The sequence below is a fragment of the Corylus avellana genome, chromosome ca11 (genome assembly GCF_901000735.1).
Source record: "Corylus avellana chromosome ca11, CavTom2PMs-1.0".
Taxonomy (NCBI): Eukaryota; Viridiplantae; Streptophyta; class Magnoliopsida; order Fagales; family Betulaceae; genus Corylus; species Corylus avellana.
In genome coordinates, this window is record NC_081551.1 from 8,892,199 (window position 1) to 8,914,021 (window position 21,823).

Below are 21,823 nucleotides of genomic sequence, written 5' to 3' on the forward strand. Positions count from 1 at the left end.
CTCGTCTCTCTAATTTCTTGTTGGAACTTGGATTCAAGGGATCTTTAGTGGATACCTCTTTGTTTATTTACTTCCATGGCTCTGTTCAAGTGTACATGCTTGTTTATGTTGATGATATTCTTATTACTGGTACTCACCTTGCCACTATCTCTGCCCTTATTAACAAGTTGCAGCAAGAATTTCCTCTAAAGGACTTGGGGCCCTTAAGTTTCTTTCTTGGCATTCAGGTTACTCGTACTGCTTCTGGTCTTCATCTTTGCCAAACCAAGTATATCCTTGAGCTACTTAGCAAAGCACACATGGCCGACTCCAAAGCATCCCAATCTCCCTGTGCATCTGGCTCCAAACTATCTAGATATGAAGGTAATCTTTTGACTGATCCCACAGTTTACAGGTAAATTGTAGGTGCTTTACAATATTGTACACTTACACGTCCAGAAATTGCTTACTCCATTAATCAACTTTGTCAACACATGCCTGCCCCTACCTCTGCTCACTGGGTTGCAGCCAAACGAGTGTTAAGGTATCTTAATGGTTCTTCCAATCATGGTCTGTATTACACCAAGAGTAACCTGCAGATCAATGCCTTTTGTGACTCAGATTGGGTAGGATGCCCTGATGACCGCAGGTCCACCACCGGCTTTGCTGTCTTTCTTGGTGACTGTCTTATTGCTTGGAGTGCAAAGAAACAGGCTGTGATCTCCCGGTCAAGCACGGAAGCTGAATATCGAGCTCTCTCCCTCACCACAGCCGAACTCTTCTGGATTAGAATGTTGTTCAAAGAAATTGGCATATTTCTCAAAGTACCCCCTGTTCTATGGTGTGATAATCTAAGTGCTTTAGCCTTGGCATCCAATCTAGTCTTTCATGCTCGTACGAAACACATTGAGGTGGATTATCATTTTGTTCGAGAAAAGGTCCTCAATCGTGATGTTGTTATCAAGTTCATCTCCACCAATGATCAAGTTGCAGATGTGTTGACTAAAGGTCTTTCATCTTCTCGGTTCCTTTCTCTTAAGTCCAAACTGATGGTGGTTCCTCCACCTATCAGCTTGCGGGAGGGTGTTAGAAGACATCATGCTCAGTACTCTCAGGTTCAGCGATCGAGCGCAAGTCCAATGCGATCGAGCGCAAGAACTCAAATACTCTCGGGTTTAGCGATCGAGCGCAAGCGTTTGATCACAAGTCACGGTGGAGAAACTCAAATACTCTCAGGTTCAGCGATTGAGTGCACACCGAGTGCGCTCGAGCGCAGCTACGCAGAAGTTAGAGGCGGAGCAGATTCTCAAATCCAATATGGAAAGATCCTATAGCTCCCAATCAAAGGGATTCAATCATATCAAGATTTTACACTTGTGCAACAAGGAAAACGTGTTCCTTGTACAACAAGGAAAACGTTTTCCTTGGTATCTAAGGAAAATCTTGTATTGTAATTAATTTTGATACACTAGGTTTAAGGCTGTATATATACTACACTTATGTATTGAAAAGGTTATGACTTTGAATATAAACTTCATCAAAGTTTTCAGCAACTCCCCCCCCCCAAAAAAAAAGTAATATTAATAAAGAAGAAAAGAATGGAAAAGAAAAAAGAATACTTGAATATGTTAATTTGAGGGTGCAATTTTTATTTTATTTTTAATTGAGACCTAGATGACCCAACTCCGAGACGACTGGTTATCAGGTTTTAACTTTTCTTTGCAATTAGATTTTGTTTTCCCTAGTGAACAAGGTGCAAATCAAATGGAAGATGGGTTTGGGAAAAGTTGAGGTTTTGTGCAAACTAGCCACCCTAGGAGCACACTATTGCTGCATAATGACTAGTTGCATTGGTTGATGTAGGTAAAGGGTTGAAAAGTTCAGTATTGAAAGGGGTTAGATTCAGTTGCTCTGGTCTTATTCCATTATAAACTCGAGGGTCACTTTAAGCTAAATGAAATTTGATTGAAAAGTTTACCATCAGGTCTTCTTTTTTTCTTCTTCTTTGAAAGAATGAATTATTGGTTGAGCTTGATTAAACCATCATGCTTACTTTAAATGAGACAGTATTATTGATCAAAGATGTTTACCCTGTACACCTCTAATCACTGACTGTATCCTGCAGCCTTGTTGGGTCGTTGAATAAGATACCTCTGTCTGTTGCTGGCATCCTTCTTTTCAAAGTTCCTACCAGCTTGGAGAACTCTGTAAGCATATTCTTTGGTAATTTTCTGTCATGTCATTGGCTTGACCATGTTACATGTTCTCTCCTAAACCAGAAGAAAAACTTTTTGAATTTTCTTCATTTTTAGCATTACCAAAAACAATTTTTCTCATTCTATAGGTCTTTTGGTTGGAGTATTCTTTGCTAGGGCAAAAATGCGGGAGAGATCTTAAATCTGAACAAGTACTGAAAGTGAGGTTTCATTTCATGATACCCTAATTTTGCACTCCTATTCCTAGTAAATTGCATCTGAGAGCTTGACTATCTCATGGAGTCGTTTGTCAGAGCTGTTTTCTATGAAAAAAAAAAAAAAAAAAAAAAGAAAAAGAAAGAGAAGTGAACAAGATCTTGTTCGTTTACCAGTGCAATTCTCTTGATTTTTTCCTTATTAGAAGGGAGAGGGGCTTTCTAACGAAATGGATTGGGTATCTGGTTTTGTTGTATTGAGGGAAGATACTATCCCTGATTCTTTTTCGGATATGTACTGGATCATGCAACTGACTATTATCGTCCCCTGTATCATCATTGTTCATCTTATAAATTATCACATTGAATTTGAAACCCTCATGTCAATGAAAGGAGATGCTTGAGCTGATGAAGATCATGATGAAAGTTGATTTTTCTTCTGGATAAATGTGTTTCTTATTATTAGATTTGGGAGGAGATTGGTTGCATATAGTTACAAATCAAATGGGGTTTGAGATAGGTGTATGCATAAGAGGCATTGGAGTCGGAATTCATGATTCCGCATTCCGCCTCCGCCAAAAGATTTGAAAAACCTTAAACTCTTTTCAATGGAGCCTATTTCTGCCCTGCCTCCGCCTCCAAAATGTTGAAGGCGGAGTCGGGGGGAAAAGTGTTGGAGATGTGCCGGAGAGTGGAGGCAGAGTGATCTTCGTCTTCGTTGGACTAAAACGACGAGATCTTTTGTAGATCTCTTCGTCAAATGAAGAGTGGTAATCTACCACTGTTGAGAGCATTTGAGCTCTACCACTGATCCTGACTATTAGTTCTTCTACAAATCTTGCATTTCAAACTCTTGCCCAAAAATGAGAGGGGAAGTGATTTAGGATTTGTAGCAAGGGAAGTAATAAATTTATAGGATTCAAAATGATGTTCACTTTTCTTATAAATAGAATTATCCATAACACAAGTAAATTAATTCAATAAAATAAACATGTCCCTACAAGATTTAGGCTTTTAACACAGAATTATTGTAAATTTCGTGTGTCTCTTGCTCTCTCTGCTTTTGCTATTCTCTTTATACATTATTTGATCACAAATTTGTACACCTAAAATCTGGATTTTTTTTTTTTTTTCTCCTAAACTTGTTCATATATAAACCGAGCAAAATATCATTGCTAAAGAGCATGGAACATATGATTCCTTCTAAATCCTGCAAATACGTAAATATTAAAATGCTCCAATATAATCAAGCTGAGCAGACAAGAGTCTATCCATCACACCCGTGCCGGCATTAATTCACGGCACCCACCAACTCCAAGCCATACCATTAGTATGCTCCATTTAGAATTATGGAAATGGCTTATGTGTTGGAAAAACATTATAGTATGTGTTGTAGTTTTTATAAAGAATTATATTTAATTCTAAGTATATATTTTCTTTTTATGAGAAAGAGATCGAGTAAAATTAAACCTAAACTATTGAAAAATACTTTAATTTTTTTTACATCACTAAGCCAAATCCTAACATTATAACCCATTCTTTTATATGTCTACTAGAATATTAATTTAAGGCCTCATTTGTTGCAGCGTAAAATATTTTATGGAAAAAGATTTTCCTATTTTTGAGTATTTGGTGATACGTAAAATATTGGCCAATTTGAAATGTTTTTAGTTGACCAATGAAAATAATATTCGAAGTGTAACCAATTTTTCATTGTTCTCTCACACCCTCAAGCAGGCAATTGTGGGAGGCAATTTAAGGTTTCAAGCAGGCAAAACCTAAGAAAACAACAAATCCAAGACCTATTGTAGGTAGAGCAACAACAGGCTTGTCTAAGGGGTGGTCGGCGAGCATGGTGAGCGGTAGAGTGGATGGACAGAACTGATGGTTTAACCTAGATCTGATTATGAAGAAAATAGATCTAGAAACCCCATCAGATCCGGTGGGATGGTGGTGCACAGAACGTGATAGGCCGGTAGAGAGTCTCGACGCCTGATCTAAGCAGAGGAGGAAAGAAGAGAGGGGCAAAAGAGGTGGGAGGAGAGGAGGAGTAGGGAAACCCTCCTCCCCTGCCGCCTAGGGTTTTGCCAAGGAATCAATTATCTTAAAATAGTTATTCAGATAATTGATTCCATTCTCTTGCATGGTTCTAGACCAATAAGCCTACTGATTATTAGAATATATGATATTTTTCGTATATTCCATATTTGATTGGTATTGAAATATTCTCTATTTAAAGGTTGATTGTAATCAAATATTGAGATTGTAATCAAATCAATGGGATTTGATTACCATACTTTTATTTACTTACTACTATATAAATATGGACCCTTGTATTGTAGATAAACAAGTTAATGAGCACAATGTAATCCTTATGACTATTCGAGTATATATATATATATATATAGTCTGATAAACTTTTATTTTTGGCTAAGGAATTTTAGGGTATAGATAAAACATTGTAATATTCTTGTCCCATTTAGGTGGAAAAATACGAGAAATGTATCAATTTTAATTATCAAAATTTGTTACCTTATTTCTATTACATCCACTGCAAATTAAATAATGTATTTTTTTTTTAATTTTTTTTTGACATGTCCACACAAGAGGAGAGGGGAGGGGGGATTTGAACTAGTGACCTTCACTTCATAAAGCGTGGTTTCTAGTTGATTGAACTATCTCTTGGAGACAAATTAAATAATGTATTAAAGTTAGGAATTAACAAAAAAGTCTTGTGCAAATATTAAAGTTAGGAATTAATTAGCAATTGTAATGGAAACCACCATATATCCATGACATAGATAGGCATGTACCAAGGAATTTAAGTTGGCTTGAATTAAGGACGGAATTGAAACTTTAAGTGTGCTTATGCAAAACTTAAAATATATATATATATATATATATATATATATATATATAGGTAAAAAAATAATTTTGGAAGGTAAAAATACATGTAGTTTAGAAGTTTTTCCAAAATTTGTATGAACTAGGTTGAAACTTGGGGAAGTGCCCCTAGCTTGGATTAACAGGAGCAAACCAAGGAGATTTTTAATCACAACCGATCTATACATAAAGATAAAGGGAAGAAAAGTACTATATAGCATCATTGTAAGAACACTATATAAAACTACGATTACTTATCCAACTCCATCTTGTAATAATTTTATGCTTATGAACAAAAAAAAAAAAAAAATTAAAACATGTATCACCTAATATATTTATTGTTAATTATAGTTTGTCCTCTTAAACTACCACTGCATTTGCACTTACACCTTTAAACTATGACTATCTGCAACTCTCTCTCTCATGAACTACCACTTTGTTACGGCAATACAAAAGGAAGGTTCTCTCCTGGCATTAATTAAATGCCAAGAAGTATGATTAAATGCCATGAAGTATGATTAAATGCCATGAAGTATATACATTAGAAATACAAAAAACAAATATTCTCTCTAGGTCAAAAAACCCTAGAGAGAAATGAAGTATATACTTCCGAAGTATAATTAAATGCCAGGAAGTATATACATCAGTAAATTGTTCCTTCATGTCGGCCTACGATGGTGAAGGGTTTCCTAGCTTTCTACTACAGCAGAGTGCAGTGAGGGACGTAGTTTGTGTTCGAAAGTATGGTAGAGGATCTGACAAGTTTGTGGGACAATCTCTCACTGTCGGAGGCAGAGAGTGTGGAGGTTGAAATCACTAATGGGGCTTTAGAGGGAGCCGTGTCCAGGGGTCGGAAGTGCTTGGTGGGAAAACTTGTTGCAGATCTTATTATGAGCAAGGTAATTATCATATTCACTTTGATAAAGGGAAGGCGACCATCGGGTACATTGTCTTTCAAAGTACTCAGAGAAAACATATTCCTTTTAGATTTTGAACATTTGTGGGACAAAATACGGGTGATGTAGGGGAGACCATGGATTTTTTAGGGTAACTTGTTCTTAGTTGAGGAGTTTGATGGCCTGACAGCCCCAAACAAAATTGATTTTGAGTTGGTCTTTCTGGGTAAGGATGTTCAATCTCCCACTTGCTTGCATGAGTAAGGTAGTGGGAAAAATGATTGGATCATCTGTTGGTTTGGTTGAAGAAGTCGACGTGGATGAGGAAGGGTTTGGATGGGGTGAGCTTTTACGGTTTAGAATCAAGATGGATCTAACCAAACCCCTAGCATGGGGGAGATCGTTGAAACTACAAGACAAAACATAAGGATGAGGATGAGGACACTTTGGAATCTGTTAAGGGTTTTGTTTTGGAGGGACCCAAGGGGAAATTTGCCATCCAATGGTCTAGTACACCCCCATGTGGATGCGAGAGAGGAAACTCATGCGATCTACGTTCAACAGATGGACCAACATACAAAGGTGGTTTTTGCAACAGTGGGTAAGGCCCATTGGGAGACATGGAAGCCTCTGATGACGCAGCAGCAACCCATATTGCAGGCCCAAACCTCGAGGCCCAAAACAAATAGCTCTCAACCCACCACCTAGAAAAAGAGTGCATGGGTAGGCCAAGTAATGAACCAGGTGCACGCCCGCAAGACATTGACGGGCAAGCAGAAAACACAGGTTAATGATGTCGTGGGGGGGAGGAAGACTAGGGGAGAGAAAGAGGAACAGACGGCTCAGGGAATGGTGGGTGAAAACCATCCATCTACAATGGCGTTTGGGTAGGACATAGAAAATGGTTTGGGAATGGTGGTGGCTGTGCAGCAGCCCCACTGACCGCAATGATAATCATAAGCTGGAACTGCCGGGGGCTTGGGAACCCCCGGGCAGTTAGAGACCTTGGCCAGTTGGTTAAGAGTGAGAGACCCAATTTAGTCTTTCTTATGGAGACTAAATTAAGACAAGAAAAAATGGAGACGATCAAAACACGAGTGGGTGTCCGGAATTGCTTTACTGTGGACACTGTGGGAAGGAATGGTGGCCTAGCTTTATTATGAAATGAGGATGCTGATGTGAACATAAAGAACTTTAGCCGTAGGCATATCAATGCCATTATAAAACCTGTTTCAAGAGAACCTCTGTGGACTTTCGTGGGGTTCTATGGCAACCCAAAAGCACATAAGAGGTATGGGGGTTGGAGCCTTTCATGATCTACAACGCTGTTGAGAACTACACCGTGGATAGTGACGGGAGACTTCAATGAAATCACTGATCTCTCCAAAAAAAAAGGGGGAGTGTAGGAAGAGCGAGGGGTCTAATGGAGGCTTTTAAAAATACACTAGCTGTCTGTGAACTTGCATATTTGGGTGCAAGAAGGGAGAGGCTTTAATTCAAGAAAGGCTAGACAGGGTGGTAGCAAATGCTTCATAGTGCAGACGATTCCCACATGCAGGGGTATATAATAAGGTGGCTTTTAGTTCAGATCACACCCTTGTCCTCATTAAATTGACATACCAAGATGGAAGCCAGAGGAGAAAAAAGATATTTAGATATGATGCTCAATGGGCTAAGAACAATGCTTAGCAATTATAAAACGGGCCTGGAAGAAAAAATCAATGAATGATTTGTTTATAATTTAATAAAGCATTGGGTATCTACAGTGTTTCCCAATGCATTGGGAAACACTATAGATACCCTTTGGTATAGGTTAAATATAGGGCTTTTGATGTGGGTGTGTTTTTGTGGTTTTTTTTTAATTTTTCCTAAACATAGGGAAGGGAATGGCATATAGGGCATCTGCTGCTAGTGCTCTAACATCTTCAGAGTCCGGCTTCATGTCTTGGCTTGTGAAAATTTGAGTGAGGGTTGCCTCCACTAGATCAATATGATGGACCTGAAAAAATGTTATCAATAACACCTTGAATTAAACAGACACTAAAACATTCAAGGTCATCTTGGGGTAATTTCAGTGCATCAAAACTTTTGAACTCTATATCTTCTCCCCATTTTCCTTCATACTTATAGTACTCTTCTTCATGCAAATTTTTGTATATCTGCAATCCTCATAAAGGGTCTTTCCAAGATAATATGTAAGGGTAAAAGCATATGAGATTCTTCCATATCTAACACAATAAAATCAGCAGGTAAGATAAATTGATCTACCTTAACTAGAACATCCTCCAAGATACCTCTCGATCTTCTAATGCTTCTGTCTGCCAATTGTATGGTGATTGAGGTTGGTTGCAACTCCCCTAGACCTAGTGTCACATACATAGTGTATGGCATTAGCTTGATACCCGCTCCTAGATCCAATAATGCATGCTCAAACAGCTGATCACCTATCATGCAAGGAATCATGAAACTGCCTGGATCTTTCAGCTTTGGTGGCAACTTTCTCAACAACACCGCACTTACCTCTTCTGTTAAAAGCACTTTTTCATTATCCTGAAACTTTCTTTTATGAGTGCAACAGTCCTTTAAAAATTTAGCATAAGTAGGAATTTGCTGAATTGCATCTAATAAATGAATGTTTATTTCGACTTTTCTCAAAGTTTCAAAAATATCCAAAAGTTGCTTTTCTTTCTTTGGTTTTACTAACCTCTGAGGGAAGGGTGGTGCATTCACCTTCTCCTTTTCACTTACCTTGGAAGTTGAGGCTTCAACTGGAGGTTCTTGGATTGTCTCGTCAGTTCCTACCTTGTTATCAACACTCTTACCACTTCTGAGGGTTGTTACGGCCTTTAGTTGCTCTTGACCTCTTAGTATAGTTTGGGCTGGACATTCATCTCTCTTTTCTTCACTCAGTTCTTTGGCCTGGTTCTCTACTTGTGCCTCCAACCTTTGAATGGCTTGCTTGGATGTTGCTTCCAGTGTCTGAATGGTCTGACTTGTCTAAGCATTAGTCTACTGCTGCGTAGACAAGAACTGGATCAAGGCATCTTCAAAGTCATTCTTTTTGGACTCTTGTTTTGCAATTGAAAACATGGGACAAGTCTTAGTGGTATGGTCAAAATAAGAACATATGGCACATACCTTCACTTGTGCACTTTGTTGAACAGGGGAGATATTATGACTTGCCATGGCTTTCACTAGCATATCCAGCTTTCTCTTTATGGTGGCCATTTGAATTTGAACTCCACTATCTGTGCTCTCTTTATACATGCCTTTTCCTTTTAGTTCTTGCCTCCCTCTAGGTGAGAATTGTTGGGAGTTCTCACTTATGATCTCGAAGAGTTCTATGGCTTCTTCACTACTTTTCTACGTCAACATGCCACCACAAGCTAAATCTACAAGACCTTTGTTGACATCATTTAAACCATCATAGAAGGTTTGTGCCTGATCTTCTTGAGATAAGTTGTGATGTGGGTAGTTGAGAAGTAGTTCATTGAAGTGCTCCCATGCCCCGAAAAAAAGGTCTCCGTCTTTTTGTTGGAATGTCTGAATCTCCCTCCTCAATTGTCTTGTCTTTTGGTCTGGGAAAAATTTCTTTAAGAACTTGGTGGCCATCTCTTCCCAGTTATGAATAGAACTTGCAGCCAAAGAATTCAACCAAAGTTTAGCATTATCTTTCAATGAAAAAGGAAAAAGAATTAACATGATTTCCTCTGCGGTTAAACCCTGGACATTCTGAGTCTTGCAAAGATTGAAGAAATCCCAAATGTGCAAGTATGGATTCTTAGAAGGTGTGCCTCTATAGTGTGGAATCAAATTTAGCAGATGTGAAGATAGGTTAAAATTGCTCTACTCAATGGGTTGTAAGTTAACGCATGATGGTTGGTCGAGGTTCTGTGGCATGAAGGAATTTTTCATGGGCCTTCACACCGGTAGGTTTTCTTCGATCCTTTCTCCAACTTCGAACTCTTCTTCTACTTTGAAGTTGTCTCTTTGCCTTCTTCGGATGGTCCGTTCAATTTCTAGATCGTATGGAACGATGGCTAAATTTTTAGATCGACGACCCTGCATGACAACAAAAATAAAAGAAAATCAAATTATGCAATTTACAGCAACCATAGTGCTATTGTCTGGACACGGGCGCTCGATCGCAAAAGTGCATTCGATCTCTCTAGAAAGGGCGCTCGAGCATCCTGCTGCATCTGCTGTCTAGACACGGGCGCTCAATCATACTAGTTTGTGCGCTCAAGCACAGTATTGCAAAATAAAACTAGAGAAACAATGGAACGAAATTAAATGAAAAATCAAAACAAAATTAAATTAAATTAACTAAAAGAAAAACAAATTCTAGATAAAATTAAACAATTCCCGGCAACGGCGCCAAAAACTTGTTGTGATAAATACCCACATAAATTAATAGGCGAATATTTGCTACGTTTTACTCGCAAGTGTACAAGATCAAAATGATAGTATAGATAACAAATACGAGATCATTCCCATGAGGATTGGTAATTTTTGCTTAAAATTGATTTTCAAATTAAAATATTTGAATTGTCACAAATTGAAATATTGAAAAGAAATAATAATGAAAAAGGTTAGGGTTTCGATATCCATCACTAATTAGGCTAATTAAGATAACAATATGCCAATGTTCCAATCATACCAGTATATTTAATGCTTGTCAACCTAAGGGCATGGTATCTACCCCTTAAGCTTTTGATTTCCCTAAGTAACGAATTAGGCATGATATCTATCTAATTCTTTAATTCCTTAAAGGATTTAGCATTTTATCTACTAAGTTGTTCTTTAAGAAAGCATTAATTTATGGAAATCGGATAACATATGAATCCTAGGGCATGGTATTTACTCCCGGTTCCCCATGTTGATTAATCCAAGAACCCATGATGAGGTTCTTTTGTTACTTTATTAAGCCCAAGATTTGGTCATCTAAATTGACTTAATTAACAAGTCTATACCATAAGCATATGTGGAATTCAATCAAATAGGAAATAACCAAGTTAAATATACCAAAATATGATTGTAACAAAGGCACCAATATTGAAATCTTGGAAAGACATGATTAGGGCTTCAATCTAGCCCCTAACAAAAGGTTTACCTACACATATTTTGGATGCTAATCATCCTAACAATAAAATAAAACTACAAAGAAGAAGAAGGAACTGAAACTGCTTCTTGAAGTAGCCTCCAATTCCTCTCTCTAAAATTGTACATTTTTCTGTGAGGCTTAGAGGTCTACTTATAGGCTTAGGAAAACTCTAAAAGCTCTAGAAAACCTAATAAAACCAGAGGTCTAACTTCTAGTCCAATTAGGACTTTGAAAACCTAATCATAAGTGGAATAGGAAGTCTGGCTGCATCTGGGCGCCCCGAGTGCGCTCAATCCCGTGTGGCTGCGCTTGATCGTTCCTCTTGTCCGCTCGAGTGCTAATGTGCTCGCTCCTTGTATTCTGTCGCTCAATCGCTGCTGTGCTCGAGCCCAGGTGTGGTGCGCTCGATCCTAGCTCCAGCTTTTCCCAAAATTGGTCTTTTTATGCTCGAAACTTTCCAGAAATGCGTCATTCTCTTCAAACACCTAAAAACAGACAAAAGCACAAAAAGAAAATAAAAATCACAAAATAACACGACTAAGAGATTAACATACGTAAAATAAGGGGGCTAAAATATCTATATTTTAGCACTTATCACTTGGACAAGAACGTATGCTCGGTGGTCCCCTAGCACACGTTTAGCAAGTGGGGGTGGTTTTGGCTTTTTGTTTCCAAAAGTGTCAAGGAGTTGGGTTGGTTGAAAAAGGTTTAGGTTTTTTGGTTTAAACCCTTGTTTTATGGAAACATTAACCGTTTAAGTAAGAAATCTATAACCTTCTAAAATGGGTGTTTTGTCGGGGTATTACAGTATGACATGGTACATCGGTACGTGTAAGATAATAGCCATGGTTTTATTATACATGTTAATTATATGGTCAAATGTGTATGTGGATGTGATATATGGGCTTTGGATCTAATGGTTATTTCATGATCAGTGCAACCTTAATGAGCGGGTCACTACAAGATGTACATCATTAGTAGTGTGGGCCACCAGAGGTCAGACTCGGTCGAGCTGCTAGTGTTATGGATGGTAGTGTACAATGGTTGGGACACCGGCATTGTATTACAAATCCCTTGGGACAGCACTAAACCTGTTGAGAATGGGTAATATCTCGAGTAGACTATACAATTGAACTATCATTGATTCACATGATTGTAGCATGTACTATACCTATACTGCATTCATGGATAACTGCTTGCTTAAAATGCTGCATACTTTATCAAACGGAGTTCATCACTAAATGACATAAGTACTATGTGCATTTTTACTCACTAAATCTTTAGACTTACCCCTTTATTTTTTCCCTTCCAATATGTATAATTGTACGGTTTAGCTAGCATATAGGATGATGGATACAGATAGCCAGTTGGTGGTGGGCAAGGACCTGATTCGGGTCATTTTTTAGGATATGGCCCAGTTTGGCTCAAGTCCATGTGGGACGATAGAGAATCCATTCGGGCATAGATGATTGAGATTGTGATTATGTTAGAACTACTTAAGCTTATGTGTTGATCTTGTTATCCATTTTCAGACAATTATCTTGGGTTGTAATATATTTGATGATTGGTCTTTGATCAGTATATTTGATGATCTATTTATGCTATAATGTTTTATCATTACTCTAGTTATTATGATTATGATATTTAATTATTGCTTTCTATTCCTGTGGTTGAAAGTCTTCCACTGTATTCTCTCTCTTAGGAGAGGTTATGATTCATGATTCTTGTTCTGTGAGGGACATGGCTGGGAGGCAAACCAAAGAGTTAATTACCAGTTAATTGATTTCCACGGGGCGTTACATAAAATTATTCTAAACCTTATGTTTGAAAAGGTTTTAAGTTCTCTTCAATGAATCTAAAAGGTTTGGGTTCTGTCAAAATCTAACAATCTATCATGTTACGTGTATGTAAAAGCATTCACATAACACATAGAAAATACCACTACCGGTGTACCATGTCATACGATGCAATTAGTCTTATCTATCTTTTATACTCTTACAAATCTCACTATATTCATTTTCTTGCTTAATCAAAACACGTTTTCACAAAATAGAGTTCATAGTAGATTAAAAATGTATCTCATGAGGTTTGTAAAGATGCATGTTTGGTACACATGAAATACTCATGAAATGTGGAAAAATAACAAGTATTCATATGAGTTTGTACTCACCCAAGTTGTATTGTTTCTCCAAATACTCCTTTGGACGTTCCATTTTCTCGTAATCTATTGAAAGACATATCATTAGTCTTAAATCTGAGCTAAAACGAGTCCTAGACCTAAAAATGTTCAAAACATTGTTCTTACTTCACCATTGAATGTTCAAACAGATCAGCTTGAACGTTCGGCCTCGGCTGCGAACATTCAACCAGAAGGTGCAAACCTTCATTTCTAGGCAAGAAACTCATTTTGAACCAAACAACATTTTTATCACTTCTAAGCAAATCCTAAGGTCACAACAAGATTCGTAACATACTCCTAACCCAAAATAACATCTCTATGCAAAAGAAAATACGTCCAACGAGAATTAAACGTTAACCCATGCTAAAACCAATATTAAAACGTAAAATAACAACATAAGCTCAAAACCTAGACACCAAACTATAGAAAACACTTAACCACCATAACAACTAGGTAACTAACAAGTCAAGTTAAGAAGGTTACCTCTCTAGAACAGAGCCTCTAAGAAACCTTTATTCTTCTTCTCAAAACTCACAAATTACTCAAGCAGGGTTTCGCTAGGGCTCAAAGGGCGGAATGAGGCTTAAAAGGGTGTAAGATGGAGTATTTATAGGGTTGGAAAAGCTGAGGGCGCTGTTGTGACAATCTTGCAGGCAATCGAACGTTCGATTAACTATTGCACGGTGGTTCTACGGTTGCAGGTCGAATGTTTGGTCATTACACAGTGGGTCAAAATTTGGTCAACAAACGTTCAAAGATCCCCCTGGGAACGTTTGGTCGTAACCCAAAAAATCCTAAAATCTTACTCCCAACGAACCATAATGAATCGGGCAATCTTTCTAACCCTCAAACTAAGCTAAACACAGTCTAGTAATTACTCGGGGCACTATGGTATAAAAGTCATTTCATCACTCTTAAGTTTTAACATCCAGAAATTGATGGAGGGGGTACATTGTATCAAATTGAAAGTTCGATGGTGAAATTGAGAGGTTTTGAAATTTGGATGGGTCTTTTCAAATCGCATGGTAGTTCATGAGTCATTTGTGAAATTTATTTATTTATAATTATTTTAAACAATTAAATTTTTTTATTAATTATTATTTTAATTTATAAAGATATTTTCATTTCATAAAAAAAAAAAAAATTAAGGCCATTTGTGTCTTTTTCCTATCTTTGGGGAGGACGACATTTGACAAGTATTGGATCGTTTGCTAGAATGGAATGTAATGCGATGGTAGTTTACTTCTTTCTATTTAATAAATTAACTGCATAAGATGGCGCCGTATAGACTGCCGTAGTTCCGTTTTTTACAAGGAGCCCGGTCCATCGTTCGGATCCCACTGGCGTCTGTGGCAGCAGACCTCAGGAGCGCAATAAACGACGTCATTTCGAGGCGCTAGCGAGCCACTCCGATCCAAGAGGGTCGTACCCGGTGGAAATGGAGACCGGCTCAGAGACCCACCCGGCCAACCCCAACCACAATCTCAACACTCTGAACAACCGGAACCCTAGTCCTAGCCGGAACTCAATAATATCGGGGACTTCGCCGGTGTGGCCCACCATCGACGGTCGACTGGGCCTCTCGGAGGAAGAGTCGCTGAGCTACGCGCGGAGATTCTACAAGTTTGGATTCGCAATGCTGCCCTGGCTTTGGGCCGTGAATTGCTTCTACTTCTGGCCCGTTCTCCGCCACTCCCGCTCCTTCCCTCACATCCACCGCTGTAACTCTCTCTCTCTCTCTCTCTTTCTCTCTCTCTGCGTGTGCGTTGAATTTGTTTTGTTGCTTAATTTAGATGCGTGTTCTGTTATCAAGTTAATCGCGTTGAGTTTTACGGGTAGGTGTTTGTTGTGTTGTCACTGGTGGTATTTAGATCGGTCTGTGTGGAAATATTGATGATTTAGTTGATCATCTAAAAATTGATATGTAAGAAATGAATCATATGATTGAAATTCGATGGTGAAATGCGATTTGCGTATCAGCGTTTTAGTTGAGTGAATAATAGGATCCAACTTTTGGTTTTATGTAAGGGAGTTTAATGTAGTTGGAGTTCTGTTTAATTAATACTTGTTAGTTAAAAAAAAAAGTACTTCCAGGGAAGGTGATGGGGTTGAAGAGAATTGAGGACTGTTTGCTAAAGTGGGTGGCTTGGGTTAGGGCTAATTTGTTGAAGGGTAGGTGTTTTTGCATGGTAAAAGTGCCCCAAAATTGCTCATGGTGCTGGAGGAAAATTTTGAAGATGAGGGATGTTGCTAAGAAATTCTTGAGGTTTATGGTGGGGGATGGTACTACTATTTACCTTTGGTTAGATTGTTGGCATCTGGATGGCGTTTTGGTTGAGAAGCATGGATATCTTGTGGTTTATAATTCTGGCAGTAAGTTAGAAGCTAAACTATCCACGGTAATGATAGGCAAGGAATGGAAATAGCAACCTGCAAGGTCTGAAGACCTTGACTTTCCGACTGGTTGGTCAGAAATTGTGAGTTTGGGTGTAAGGGAATGGAGGAATAAGAGCTTAATGATTAATGTTTGCAAATTGTGTTGGAGTGCTGCAGTTTATCATTTATGGTGGCAGAGGAATGTTATAAGACATGGTAAACCTCCCAGAACCGAAGAGAAAATGCTTCTGGATGTGGTTTGGTTACTTGGTATGTGAAAAATCGAATGCAAGGGAAGGGAAAGTTTAGAAAGACTGCTGTAAATGTTGAAATCTGTATAAATTGGGGTATTGGTCTTGATTTCTTGTATTGATATGTTGGTCTGCTGATTTCTCGTTGTATTGTTAGTAGTTAGCTGGTAGTGTGATTTCTTGTTAGCTTTTCATTGTATACTTGGATAGTTTGGTAGTATTGTTGCATTGCTGGTGATCTAACTTAATTGCTAGAGTGTGGTTGTATTTTTGGTTGTGGTTGATGAAAATTCATTCATCCAAAAAAAAAAAAAAAAAAAAGAAGTAATTACACTTTGCGAGATAAGAGGCTTCTGTCAATATTTTAAACAAAAGAAAAAGAATGGTGTTTCGTTTTTTTATCAACACTCAGTTCCCATTCATTCAATTTGAGAGTGTAGATTACATGTCATTCCAGGGTACCAATATATTCAAGATTGTTCCTGGTACTGTAATGTTATAAAACCTTTCATCTAAGCACAGATGGGAGCTCTCTTGCATACAGATTGGTCGTGGCACTCTCACTGTAAAGCTGAGAAACATTAACCTGTAATTGACAAATTATATTGTAGTTGGCACATCATATGGGCTTAATGTGCATTTTTCAGTTCAATCATGCATATTCAGCAAATATAGGATTGGTCATTCTATATGTAAGGGTTTGCATCAAACATAAAAGGAAGTAGAATTTCCAGACGATGTGTTAGTTATTTCTGACTTGTTGTTTTATGTTGTGTCATAGCATCTTGTATTTTATGATTTATCCTATTACATACATGAGCTTTAATTCATTAGAAAAGGAAAATTACCATCTTGTGGCTCTTAAAATTACCATTACTTGTCAAAAAAAAAAAAAAGGAAAAAAAGAAATCAGAAAACCCGTGTTTTTACTCAAATATTGAAAGGTCATGCTTGGTTTAAATTTGTGTTGCTTCAGGAGGTAAGGCTTGCTGTATGTGTTTCTTAGGATGCTTGAGTTGGAGTGTTTTTTCTTTTCACCCCATTTTTTTTTTATTTTTTATTTTATAAGCATGCTCCATCTCATGAACTTTGATATAAATTTATGTGTTTTCTGCTGGGAATATATCTCTATTATGATTAACTTGGTGGTGGCAGTTTTTGTATCACTGAGTTGCTTGGCGTGTTATAAAAGGTGCACTTAAATTAGATGGCAGTTTTTGTTTTAATAAACATTTCGTCTTGTAGATGTTGTTCGATCAGCAGTTGGGTTCTCCATATTTACAGCTCTTCTTTCAGCATGGGCCCTTACTTTTGCCATTGGAGGGGATCGTCTCTTTGGACCTGTTTGGCATCAACTTGTGATGTACAATCTTGCTGAAAAGTTAGGCTTGACTGATGGGAGCTAGTCTTATGCCCTACTTTCATTGGTCACACACCTTGGATCTTCCCCCTCCCCCGTTTGTTGGGGGTATTACAGGTGTTCTTTTACTTTATTTTGAACACATGATTCTTGTATATATATTTTGCATTGACGCTTTCTTTACCTCAAGTTGGAAATAATGTTGAGTGTCAAACGTAGTAGACTTTTTCCGCTTTTAACTGAATGCTTGTATTTGTAGGCAAACTCCAGTTTTCACATATAAATATATATCCCTTTTAAATGCTAAAGAATGGCCTAAGCCAAAACTTAGATGATTACAAACTTGGGTTACTCTTACTCGGCCATATTGTATGTTGGTTGATCTAGTTGAATTTTTGCATTGCAGAAGTATAACATCCCGGGTTGTGAAAGTTAAGTTTCACATTAGTTGGATGATTATAAAGACATGTATGTGCTAGGTGCCACATTAGCTGTCTACGAAGTGAGACCAGGCTATTAATTGACTTTATAAGTTCCAATTCTAACTTTTTACTGGTCCTTTTAGGATGTTTTCTTTGGTTGCGATTAATGGTGTTAAAGCCAACCAAGTAACATGGGCCCTAATGATGAAGTTAGATATTTGAGTGAGGGAGATTGTGATACCCATATTGCGTAAGTATGGAGGTATGCGTGTGCCATGGCCGGTATTAGTTGTATGTTAGGTGAAATTAGGCTATATAAATGACTAGGGAACTTCAATTTTAATTTTTTTTAACTTGTTCTTCTGGAGTATAGCGTAGATGTGAGTTGCATTTTTCTGTGTTGTGATATGCAGTCTTCATAACTAAGAGAGTTGCTCTAAATAATAGAGTTGACCAATGATGTAGAAGAATACAATACTCTCAAACCTTTTTTTTTTTTTTTTTGGTAATTCTTTTTGATAAAAGCTAAAAAAAATAATATGACCACTCGTTGCATTGTTGGCCCCAAACTACATAAAACTTTACTTCTTTTTTTTTTTTTTTTTCCTTCTTAATTTTAAATATAAGTAATGGATCTTATAAAAGAAAAGTAGTCACAATATTATTAAAAAACGCAAAAGGTGCAATTGAGGTACAAAAAGTATACAAGAGCTACACCTAATAGAAAGAAAAAAAAAAAAAAGGGTAAGAAAATCATAAAAACCAAGTAAATTATGATAGTCTAACGCAGCTGTCAAGTGGTAAAGAGTATTGTAGAAGAAAGACTATAGCTTCACTACCGTCTTGCGGTCTTCAAAACTTTCATAATTTCTTTTCTCCAAAGATGCAACAAAATGTTGGAAAGAACCATCTTACATTACTGCACTATGAGGACTACTACTCAGCCTTCTCCATCAAGTAAGAAGGTCTACCGCTCCTCTAGTCATAATTCAACTTAGCCCAACATAACTGAAGATAGAACTTCATAAGAAAGTAGCAATCTTTTAAGGGAGAAGATCTATAGACTTCCCAAATTGAAAGTAATTAAAAGGTTAATAATGGAGAAGATCTATAGACACCCCAATATTTTTTTTTTTTTTGACATGACCACAAGGGAAGGGGGAGGGGGGATTCGAACTAGTGACCTCTACTTTATGAAGCGTGATTCACAGCCGATTGACCTATCCCTTGGAGACATAGACACCCCAATATTGAAAGTAAATAAAAGGTTAATATTTATAGTGTTCTTATCGCGTAACAGTAATGATCTTTTACATATTTGTGTTTGAAACATAGCATCATTCATAAGAGATGTAGAAGTTGGTTAAGAATTTGAATTCAAATGTTTGAGGCAATTATAAGAGAAAATTAAGCTCTGCTCGAACTTGACTCAAGGTAAATGTTCAGAAAACAAAGTACTAGAAATATGCTATAAGAATACTTGAGATACCTGAGTACACTTGCTTCAAATTCCTTTGGCTAGTCCCCAAGGAGTAGTTAAATCCGCTGGGAACCATGTCTCATGAAGCGAATGTTAGTATGAATCTCCTCTTCCTCTTCTCTTGTGTGAACATGTCAAAAAAAGAAAAAAAAAAAAATCTCTCTTGACTATCCCATGTAACCTCTTTTTCCCCTTCCAATTAAAAAAAATGGGAAAATGCAGGTTACCCTCCCTGAAGTTTCAGGAGTTTTTCAATTTTAATCCTGAAATTCAAAAATTGGCAATCTACCCCCTGAAGTTTCAAAAATTGGCAATTTAAACCTTCCGTTTAATTTTTTCGTCAAAATGGACGGAAATCTATAAAATTATATCATTGCCCTCAGGCTTTTTTAAAAAAAATTTCGTCCAATTTAACGGAAAATTAAACGGAAGGTTTAAATTGCCAATTTTTGAAACTTCAGGGGGATAGATTGCCAATTTTTGAATTTTGAGGTTAAAATTGAAAAACCCCTGGAACTTCAGGGGGGGTAAACTGCATTTTTCCCTAAAAAAAAATCCCTCTGGCTCATAGGAATAAAATTTTATGTTTGAATATTTATCCATACCGTAAATTTAATACGACTTAGGAGTAATTCTTTTATTTCCTCTATTGAGTTTCCCCAGTTGTGCTTGAGTATATGGAACTATGGAAGGGGACTCAGACCCACTCGTTTCCGACCTGAACCATCTAACCCATTATCTGGCTTGGACAGCTTGGTGGTTGCAAGTTCTATTAAATTTTTGGGGAAAAAAAGAAAAAAATGAAGCTAAAACAAAATGGTTAATTTGGGGTTGTGACAAATAGCTGTATGAGATTTAAAAAGTGATTATACACTCCATGGGTTAATCAAAATAATAATAATAATAATTAATAAATATGTTTATAATACATTAGAAAAGTTGACAGAATCTGTTAATGTATCATACTAGCACCAATTATATTGTGACATGTGTCACTTACAATAAAAAATATAAAAAAAGTTATGAAAAGATATTTAAAACAATATATATAGAACACAACAAGTGGTTCTACAATCACATCTTGCTTGGAGGTGGTTGAAAAAATTAGTTCATGACCATTTGGAAGTGGCTAAACCATCCAAATAAATAAATAAATATAGATGAAGAGTGGTCGAGCCGGCCTTTCTGGCTCTCAAATGGGGGGAGGAAGGTGATTGAACCATCCCTTGGCCATTTGAGCTTTCTTCCTCTTTCGTTTGAGTCGTCTCTCTCTGCCTGTAGACCAACTGCATCACTCACTCTCTCTCTCTCTCTCAATTTGAGCTTGGGCTTCTCTAAAATCAATGTTTAACTTTGGCTCCGTTTGGATTGCAGTAGCGGAGGTTGAGCAGCATGTGAAATATCTTAACATTATTCTCCATGTACTCATCATAGCACTAAATGCATTTTAGTTTCTTTTGAGTGTAGCTAATATTATCCCTTTAACTAATCTCATATGATGCAGTTTCTCTAACTCCTCAAAAATTATGTGTGTATGTGTACATAAGCTGGTTACAATTACAAAACCTAATTACATTACGTAATGAGGTTGAATGAAAACCAGGAATCCATATGAACTTTTGTAAACCCTTTACATATTTCCCAGCAGTTTGACCAAAGAGTAAAAATTACTATTCTACATGGTAAGTATTTAGTCTATCCTTCTACATGGTAAGCATTTAATCTATCATTATACGTGTTTGGGCATTTCTTATCTTCTTAAACATATCTTGTCTCCTCCTTTATTGAATTTGATAAAATCTTCAGCCTTCTAGAAAGCCATCTTCTAAGGTTTCTTTATATTTTCCAAGCATTTGCGAATTTCACAAATGGTTCGGTAAAAGTTTAGGAGGGAGTTTTTTTAATTGAATGAGAAAAAGATTATAAGGGAAGATCTTTCACATTTCTGGTTCAAATGGAAGAGAAAATAGAAAATCCTATGAGACTGCTTCAAAAAACAAGTTGTGAAACGGCACATTTGGCTAAAGCATGTACTCGAAAATTGACACATTAAGATACTTTCAAAGCATTAAGATAGAACTAAACTAATAACAGAAATGCAATTTGTAAAAATCCAAGAGGAAAATAAAGGAGGATTGTTGATGGCCAACACCATTAGTAATGCATCACCCTCCAACAAAAGGCTACCACAACCAGAGAAAGCTACCAAACGAACTACCAGTAGAGCAGCTGAGGCTTCCCCGTCCGTAGAGAAGAGCTTCTTAGTAGCAGCTGCAACAATGTTCCCTTTATCATTACTAATCACCACTGCAGCCACTGCATAAGAATCTTTAACCGTCGCATCAAAATTGACCTTGAGACAGCCCAGTGCCGGGGAAACCCACAAGGAAGGAAGTGCACTATCTCTCCAAGCAGCAACATGATGGTTCAAAGGTTTTGAGACCTGAAAAAAAGCTTGGGTCGGAGAGGCCACTAGCCCATTG

The 21,823-nt window shown here is 37.3% G+C and overlaps 1 protein-coding gene across 1 annotated transcript; it reads left to right on the top strand.

Moving 5' to 3' along the window:
• Positions 1-14,722: 14,722 nt before the first annotated feature.
• Positions 14,723-17,627, top strand: LOC132165940 (probable gamma-secretase subunit PEN-2). Its single transcript, XM_059576658.1, has 2 exons — positions 14,723-15,172; positions 17,324-17,627. Exons 1-2 carry the CDS (start codon positions 14,890-14,892, stop codon positions 17,482-17,484), a joined length of 444 nt encoding a protein of 147 aa, XP_059432641.1. The 5' UTR covers positions 14,723-14,889; the 3' UTR covers positions 17,485-17,627.
• Positions 17,628-21,823: the final 4,196 nt, after the last annotated feature.